The sequence below is a fragment of the Macrobrachium nipponense genome, chromosome 16, assembly GCF_015104395.2.
Source record: "Macrobrachium nipponense isolate FS-2020 chromosome 16, ASM1510439v2, whole genome shotgun sequence".
In the NCBI taxonomy this organism is placed as follows: domain Eukaryota; kingdom Metazoa; phylum Arthropoda; class Malacostraca; order Decapoda; family Palaemonidae; genus Macrobrachium; species Macrobrachium nipponense.
Genome location: NC_087209.1, coordinates 59525745 through 59535744, shown reverse-complemented (window position 1 = coordinate 59535744; position 10000 = coordinate 59525745). Strand labels below are relative to the sequence as shown.

The 10000-nt window shown below is 38.2% G+C and overlaps 1 protein-coding gene across 1 annotated transcript in view; it reads right to left on the bottom strand.

Annotated features, from left to right (window-relative positions):
• The window catches only part of LOC135195757 (kunitz-type U19-barytoxin-Tl1a-like), a 15919-nt gene that overhangs the window by 2347 nt on the left and 3572 nt on the right, over positions 1–10000 (bottom strand). Inside the window, exon 3 of the mRNA XM_064222206.1 lies at positions 9002–9129. Coding sequence (XP_064078276.1) covers positions 9002–9129 — 128 coding nt within the window. The remainder of the gene's footprint in view (positions 1–9001; positions 9130–10000) is intronic.

Below are 10000 nucleotides of genomic sequence, written 5' to 3'. Positions count from 1 at the left end.
GCAACCACTATGTAATCATTTGATCAACTGAACCCAAATTCGGTCTTGGTTCACAACTGACCCCTGTTCCCCTTTATCTGCCGGGAGCGAGCGACCTGATTCGCTGAACAGCAAAAGCACCAATATGCAGCAGGGAATGTTTTGTCTCGCTTTCAAACTTCTCCAATTTCTCCACCAAAGTTACAGAGTTCCTTTATTCCTCCTGGAACCGCTGGAACTCTGGAACAGCCTTCCTATACAGAGGATGTCGTCCAACTAGGACTTCACGAGACTTCACGAGACTTCACGAGTTCAAGCGAAGATGCAATGCATTATAACCCTTAATCAGTTCTTGTATATTAATTACATTTTTATCTATTTATTTATTAATTTGTTAAATTTGTTAAGTTATTCTTTCCTTTCTGGTAACTAATCTCTTCTCTGTCATCATATTTCCATTACCTTCTGTTACTTCTTCCTGATGGACGCTATTTCCATATCCTTTGGAAGCTTGAATTTCAAAGCAGTGGCCCCAGTGGTGGGCTTGTTCCATATGAGCAGAGTTCATCTTGTGAATAATGATAAAAATAATGTTGGGAAAAACTCTTTATCACGAGAGTATATGCAATGTTCAAAGGGGTCCACAATAATAAAAATGTTAAAAGTTCGTGTATGATTTATAAACAATTTATAAATTCTTTCGAACCCTTCCCTGGATTCAGGGTTCATCTTCAGTAAAAAGGAAAGGGAAGGGATCGAAAGCTTATATAAATTGCTTATAAATCATACACGAACTTTTATCATTTTTATTATTGTGGACCCCTTAGATAACAAATAATAATAAATAATAATAATAAAATAATAATAATAATAATATAATAATAATAATAATAATAATAATAATAATAATAATAATAATAATAATAGGAATCTAGAAAAAACTAGACGCTGAAGTAGCTCCAGGACTCATGCAGAAGAGTGTGATCCTAGTAACGGCACACATAGTAAGAAGAGTGATGGACTCCTAAGGAGGCAGGATGCAACCCGGAACCCCACACTATAAATACCACCAGTCGAATTGGAGGACTGTGATAGAGCAAAAAAAAAAAAAAAAAAAAAAAAATAATAATAGTAATAATAATAGGGCATCACTATCTTATCCAGGAACTCGGTTTAAAGTATGATTTGACTCAAGTTATTCAAATTAATTTTAAAAATCAAGATTTTCAGTCTTATGTAATAAACGTGCTGTAGAACTAAGCATTGAACGGAATGCCCCTATACACACACACACACACACACACACACACACACACACATATATATATATATATATATATATATATATATATATATATATATATATATATAAAAGGAAACGATGATGAAAATAAGCGAATATGTATAAATCACAAAAGATTTATACCTATGTAGCAGATCTCAGACGTCTAGCAGCAAAGCCACGATTCAAATTCCTGTCGCATACCTCGGAAGTCTATCAATCAATCGTGACAAGTACATAATAGTAGCATGTGAGCCAAGTACTTCAGTCACCCACCATCAATCCATAGTCGTGAGTTGATAATTTCACCTCATCCCGAATTCAGTTCGGATGAGGCTTAGCAACAACCCACGACAAAAAAAAAAAAAAAAAAAAAAAAGGAAGAAGGAAAAGTCAACAGGTTCGAACTTTAACCACCACCCCCCACCCCCGGCTCCCAAAACAAAAGAAGGACCGCTTTCGGTGGCGCGACTGAGAAGGGAAGAGGCGGTAGAAGAGGAAAAGTCGAGTGAGCGTCTGGGGTCCCTTTTAGGAAGATGCCTATACTACAGGTTATTACGTCTGCCGAGATAGTGAGTGTAGAATCTCTGGCGCCACAGCTCGACGTATAAGGGGTCATTCACCCCCCTTCGTTCGTCCAGACCTCTTACTTTCACTGATGGTATTCCCCACCCCTTCCCTCCCCTCCCCTCCGCCAACCCCCTGTTCCAAAACACGCACATGGAAACACCCGTCGCCTCGGAAACACGCACATGGAAACGTCACCAACATGGAGAACTTCGCATGCGCATATATCCGCCATGAAATTCTAAAAGAATTCGAGTATCTCCCCCAAAACATGAACATTACGTGTATCCTGCCGACGAATCACTCAGGAATACACGTATCCCTTATGAAGTCACGTACATAGACGTGCATACACGCACGTACACGTATAACTACCCAAAAACGCGCACGCATGCAGGAATGACATTAATAGGCTGTACGTGGAGTTTCTCTCTAAGCGAAATTACGATGCATCTGTCAAGAGCAAAACTCATTAATATTTCACTCCGGGTGGGAGGAGGGGGACGGGGGGGGGGGGGAATTATTAATCAGATTAGCAAATGAATACAAATTTTGTGTGATTCAAATGGGGAATCACGAGTCGAGAGGAAATCACAGCTACAGATGAATTCAACCGATAATTGATAAGTATGTAACTGACATTGCAAAATAAAATTGTAGCTGAAATTGCAAAATACATTATGCAACTCAAAATGCAAAATCCATTAAGCAAGGGATATTACAAAATACATTATGTAACTGAAACTGCAAAATACATTAAGCAAGGAAACAGCAAAATACTCTATGAAATTGAAATGGCAAAATAAATTTCGCAACTGAAATTGCAAAATACATTATGCAACTGACATTGAAAAACGCAGTATTTTGTTGCATAACGTGCTTTCCCATCTCAGCTGCGCAACGTACTTTGCGATTTCAGTTGCATAATGCACTTTGTGATTTCAGTTGCATAATCCACTTTGCAATTTCTGTAGCTTAATACGTTCTGCATTTTCAGTTACATAATGCGTTTTGTACTTTCAGTAGCTTAATGCATATTGCAGATTTTTATTGCATTGTTCAATTCCAGCTGCATAATGCGTTGTATTTCCATAGTGCAATATCAGTGAAGCAGCTTTGCTTTATTATTGCATACGTATAACGTATCGTGCATGCAAGCATTCTTAATTCGCGTCTAATTTCAGTTGAACCATTTCGTTTTACAATCGCAATGTGATTTAATATCTATCGAAAAAATGTTTGGCTAAGTGTAAGCAATTGCAATATGCTTAATATTTCTTTTAAAAATATACTGGTTCGAATTCAGTCAGCGAGGAAACTCTTTATTTACAAATCAATTGCAATTTCACATTAAATTTTATAGGAGATAAATTTTTTTTTACATTATATTTACACATGCATAAGACACATTCGCATGTAGATATTATATATCACACTCTCTGCATGGAAACGCGATTTCGCAACGCCCCAGCACTTGCATATTGCATTTGCAAGCAACGATAGTATTACGTAATGTATTTTGATGGAAGTTCGGTAAAGACGATATATTGACAAATATAGATATTCTAATGTCGATGACGAATTCTGGATTGCCAAAGAATTCTTAGAATAAACGGTAAACGCTGGAAGGGGGAAAGCAAATAATGAGAGTAGGTAAAATTTAGATCTCTCTCTCTCTTCTCTCTCTCTCTCTCTCTCTCTCTCTCTCTCTCTAACGTATAACAGCTTAATTCAGCCATTTCTTTTAATCAAGATATCTCGGACATGGAGCATATTTCATCAACAATCTAGAAAAACTATGAAATATGTGAATTCAACAGAACATGATATCAATGTAAGAGAGAACTATACAGATATATAAGTATTAATTAATCAATGAATGCAGGTAAATAATAATCAAAATGAATAATGAATAATCTTATCTCATATTAAGCGTCAACAAGAAATCTGGTCCAAATTATGACCAAATTATCTGAAAAATTCTGGAGTCCTTTTCTATCAAATATTTGTTGTTTTGTGTAATTAAAATAAATAAATAAATAAATAAATAAATAAATAAATAAATAAATAAATAAACAAGTGCTGTATCGGGTACGCGGTAGTTTCCAAAAACTCTGTAGCTTGAAATATTCATCGAAAATTAAAAGGAAATTTCAGATCAAACATCTCATCGGAAGCCATTCCTGAACGCTCTGTCTTCGTTCAGTTGCATAATAACATGACAGAAAACTTTAACAAATAAATGTCTTCTATCTCCTATTCACTATCAGTGTATTATTTCTTAATTGGTAATGATATATTAAAACCAGCTCCCTTCTACGCTAAAAATATATATATTAAAAACATAAAAGTTAAGTTCCCTTCACGTTGCGAAATACTTGGCAGGCAGTTTTCCGTTGACCTTCTGGCGTACAGGTGAACGAACTCGCCGGGTGGTGCCGGTGGAGGAGATTTCAATGGGTTATTTTATGCTACATTTACCGCCTCCACTCTCACTAATAACACACCTGACGCCAGAGAAAAGGTCACCGATAAAAAATTAAAGACAAATTAAATTATGTGAAAATAAATGAACATATATATATAGACGCCCGATGAATGGTTAGACAGTCCGGAGATAGATGAGAATAAACAAACAATTTCATAAATAAATAAATAAATAAATAAAAAATAATATATATTTTTTTTAAGGTACAGCGCCCCGCTCTTTTCAGGGAAGGTGCCGTAGAGTGCCGGAGACTTCAATGCTTCTCTCCAGTAAGTAGTTATCTATATTCCTGGAGACTTCAATGCTGCCTCCAGTAAGTAGCTATTTATACCCCTGGAGACTTCAATGCTTCCTCCAGTAAGTTATCTATATTCCAGGAGACTTCAATGCTTCCTCCAGTAAGTAGTTATCTATATTCCTGGAGACATTTTTTTTTTTTTCGTTTTTTTAGCTGATAGGCAAGCCGGGTGAAAGAGGAGTGAGGGTAGCTAGCTAGCTAGCTATAAGTTACATCTCGGGAATATGCACCCGCGGTAGCAACAGCCAGTGGCTGCCGAATTGGATCTGATTGGATGGATGGAGGGTATCGATCGGCGCAGACCGATTTTGGGGTCACAGGCGAAGCCTTCTTCTTCTTCTTATCATTATTCTTTCTCAATTCCGCTATTTTCTGGCGTCAGGAGAGAAAGTAACGGCGGGGCTATGCCAGGAAGGGTGCGCGCGCGTGTGTGTGTGTGTGTGTGTGTGTGTGTGTGTGTGTGTGTTGGAGAGTTGGAGGGAACTGGTGAAGACTGGTTGTTGAGATCGAATGCTTGTTTGGGGTTGGTGTTCTTAAGTACTTAAGTTCGATTTGTGTTGTGTGTGTATGTGTGTGTGTTGGAGGAAACTGATGGAGACTGCTTGTTTGTGTGCGTATTGGAGGGTTGGAGGGAGCTGATGGGGAATTGGTTGTTGGAGGGTGAACTTATGAAACTTGGAGGGCGAACAGTATTAAATGTATATTTGGGGTGTTGGTGTGACTAAGTGCTTGCATTCGATTTGGGATGTGTGGATGTGTATGTGTGTGTGTGTGTGTGTGTGCGTTGAAGGGAACTGATGGGGGACTGTTGGAGGTGAGAGAGGCGAAAAAAGAAACGCTGCCATATCGTACGAAGGTCTGGGAGACGAAAGTTATTCAATTCCAGTATAGAATTGAGATCTGCGTTGGTTAAATGCAATTTGAATTGGATTAAAGTCTTTAAGTTTATTTTAAAAACAAAAGGTATTTAGCAAAACGGAAGAAGCACGGAATCTCGTATATTCGACTGTAAAAAGGTGAAACTTCACTCAAATTCTTAAAAAATAAATTAATAAATAAATAATTAATTAAAATAAAATTAAATTTTATTGAACTTTCCAGCGACATAAAATGGCAAAACTTGGCGAACTTCAAAATGTATTACCAAACTGTCACATGCATTATGTTTGTTGTAGCATAACGATGGCCTTGTACCAGCAAGGGCTCTTGCTCAAGGAGCAACCCTCAACACCCCGGTTGCAATGCATCATTTCAAACTGCATTTTAATGACAGTTATTTGTAAACAGCAAAGAATATGCTACTTGGTACTTCAAATACCCTCAGTTTTTACAACGAAAAGACGCTAATGACGTGAAAGCGTAAAAGATCATGACGTCTCCTTTCTGTATGTTAATCCATGACGTCAGAACGCATCGTACAATCGAGCTTCCCTTTCGAATGTCATTCTGAGCCGTCGATAGTCGTGTTTGCGAGGCTTTCCACCCCAATCTGAGAAGCTATGACGTCACGGCCTACCGTACGAGGAAGTCCCGCGCAGTATATCTATGACGTCAGCAGTGAAAAGATAACCAAGGTTTCCCGGTGTAACATAATGTATAATGAAATATTCCAACTAACTAACATCTAGATAACGTAGCTTTATCACTGCAGTTCGGTCTGTGGTGTCACATACGCATTTAAATCAAGTAATAGCACAGTTTATTAACGCCAAGATGCGTCGACAAGGAGACTATACCGTTAGTTCAACCAGTTCACAAAAAGGCGTTCGTCAGCCTACAGAGAGATGATGATGACCCAGCCGGCGATCTTTAACAAGCACAGGCAAGCAAGTGCATCAATCAGTCTTCAAGAAATTGGAAACTATAAAAAAAGCAAGACGAAAAAAAAAAGGGTGAAAGTCTTGCCTCTGAGAACGAGAGAATAGAATTCCCAGTGTACATCTCATTGATAACCATTTATTGACATTTCTCTACATCCTTATTGCTATCGTTAATATTTTTTCGCATTTCTCTAGTCCATACCTTCATGTTTTATCCGTTCTCTTCGTTTATTGTTAATTTCCCTCATTTTCCCCTTATTTATTGCTGATTTTCATGACAGCCCTGCATGGCTAGCCTTCAGCCTTCCTTGGTCTGAAAGTATTCACCCCGTTGCTACTCTAAGAATTACCTGAAGGTGTCCGTAGGAGCACGATCCTACTGCATCATCATCATTTTCATTATATCTTCATTATCATCATCATTACCCGGGTGTTGGGAAAATGAGGAAACCACCAGAAGTAAAAGGATCAAATACCAGGTTGTGGTGTACCTGCCTCCGTTCTGACCAGGTCGTTCACACCGTGCTACCTACCTGCTGGTGGTGGTGACGTTTGTTTGCTGATTCTCTCTCTCTCTCTCTCTCTCTCTCTCTCTCCTACCTACACATACAGACACATATTCTCTCTCTTTCTCCTACACACACCAAACCCATGGACACATTTTCTCCCTCTCTCTCTCTCTCCTACCTACAACACACACACACACACCAAACACACAAATATATATATATATATATATATATATATATATATATGGACTATATATATATATATTTGTGTGTGTGTGTGTGTGTTTGTAGGTAGGAGAGAGAGAGAGAATATGTGTCTGTATGTGTAGGTAGGAGAGAGAGAGAGAGAGAGAGGAGAGAGAATATATATATATATATATATATATATATATATATATATGTATATATATATATATATATATATATATATATATATAATATATATTCTTCTCTCTCTCCTACCTACACATGCGCATATTCTCATCTCTCGTCTCTCTCTCTCTCTCTCTCTCTTTCTCCTACACACACAACACACACACGTATTCTCTCTCTCTTTCTCTCAAACATATTCTCTCTCTCTCTCTCTCTCTTTCTCCTACACACAAACACACACACAAAAACATTCTTTCTCTCCCTACACACACATATTCTCTCTCTCTCTCATTAGAACACTGTGATTGAACAGTAAAACCTGCTCCCAGAGATAAGTGAGCACACGATGTCTCCTCTTAGGATGGACTAACAAGTCTTTGAGACATCCTAACCTTTGTGTAACTCCTTGTAACTCTCTCTCTCCTACACACATATATTCTCTCTCTCTCTCTTTCTCCTACATACGCACACATATTCTCTCTCTCTCTCTCTCTCTCTCTCTCTCTCTCTCACACACACACACAAACACACACACGTACACACAAACATATTCTCTCTCTCTCTCTCTCATATGAAGTCAGTTTGAGGCAAACATTTTCTACATTCCAAATCGCTAACCAAGTCTGCCTGTTGCATAATGAACAGTTCCACGATGGCATTTTTACTATTGAGATGTGACGCCCATTATGTCAGTCGTCTTTGGACGTTGGCGTGGGCATGTGGGATTTATGATAAACTTGCCATGAGGGTGTAAGATAGTCATTTTATCAATCATACCCCTTATCAATTCGACTTCCGTTTTGTCACTATTTTAACTTCCATTTTGTCATGAATTTGACATAGATTTCTCCATCAGCGCTTGAGGAATATATATATATATTATATATATATATATATATATATATATAATATATATATATATATATATAGTCTGTAGGGCTAATATTTTTGTTAATGTAACAAGCCTTTTTTCAAGTGTATGGAGATATCTAATGTTAGTAACCTATAGACCTAAGATTATGCTATGTTTCTGTCCCCAAATAATTTGCTTAATCTCACGTTTGGTGGATACTTCTTCAGATATTTTTTGAAGACATATGATAACTAGAAGTACCATATCTCAATCGTTAATAGCAGCGGGGGTGCAACTCAGTCATTCGAGCTGTATGTCTTTTGGTCAAGTCATACCTTCAACACGCAAGTTATTGGCCAAAGATTAAGCTGCGTCTGTATCCTCAAATTCATTTTCTAGATAGCCGCAGTTATTGCGTAGCAACATTGCCCAAGCAAATCAATCAATCGAGTCGTGTTTTTCAGTTAAGTCGTACCTTCAACAAACAAGTTATAGGCCTAAGATTAAGCTGTTTCTGTGTCCTCAAATTCAATTTTTTTCTCTAAAGATTTATGACAACAAGAAGTAGGTACCAAACTCTCCTCCCAGATAGCAGCAGTTATTGCGTAGCAACATTGCACAATCAATTAAGTCGTATTGTTTTTGGTCAAGTCGTACCTTCAGTGCTCTCCAGTTATAGGAGTAAGATTACGCTGTCTGTGTCCTCGAACTGAATATTTTTTAATGATTTATGACAACTAGAATTGCCTTGATATCCGCAGTCATTGCTTCGAAGCGACAATGCACAAGAAAATCAATCAACCGAATCGTATTTTTGTTTGGTCAAGTTGTACCTTTAGTGCAGGCGCAAACGTAGCATCCTCCACCGTCACTCTCCTTGGTGCAGGACTCCGGGCAATCGCTCTCTGGGCACCTAGGGGTTTTCATGCAGGCCGCCTCGCAGTTTCCTTTGCTTGTGAATCTGTCGATCAGGAAGAAAAGAAGAAAATATATCTTAGTTTAACCGGACCACTGAGAGCTGGTTAATAGCTCTCTCCTAGGGCTGGCCCGAAGGATGAGATATTTTGACGTGGCTAGGAGCTAATTGGTCACCTAGCAACAGGACCTACTACAGCTTATGAATTTCTAATCACCAGAAATAAATTCCTCTGATTCCGCGTGGGCAGAGCGGGGAATCGAACTTGCGTTTACGAAATGGTAGGCGACCACGTAACCCACTCGTCCAACGAGGAACTTGTTGATCAGGAAATGGATGCCAATAGAATGGGCATGAATGAGTAATCAATGGGGGGGGGGGGTGTTAAATATACATGAACTTGGTTGAGGATTACGAAGAAATTCAGGTGGGAAATAGACATCGGTAGAAGACGACTGAAAAGGATTTTCTCCATTTCAAAAATTTTAACTTTTTGCTAGTTTTTATTTATCTATTGTCACTTTCGGGTTTTCCGAGTATTAGACCATTCTCTACGATACATTTTAGACTAGCCATTACCTGGTGATAATCTCTTCTGGTACATGATAACACAGCAGTTACCTAATCTTATTGAATACCTGGTAACAGCTTCTTCTCCAACTCATAGATATAATCTTTTGAAGACTTCTTTCAATTTTCTTAACTGCTCTGTTTCTATTACCTAGTAAAGGCAACAAGGAAGTTACCAGGCATTATAGAGACCCTGGTAACAGCCTCTTTGATTCATCAGTTATGTTACAAGTGACCTCATATTTTTACTGACCTAACTCCATTACCAGGCATTAATGAATCCCTGGTAACAGCTTCTCCTATTCTTCAGTTGTGTTACAAGTAACCTTATTGTTTTGGCTGACCG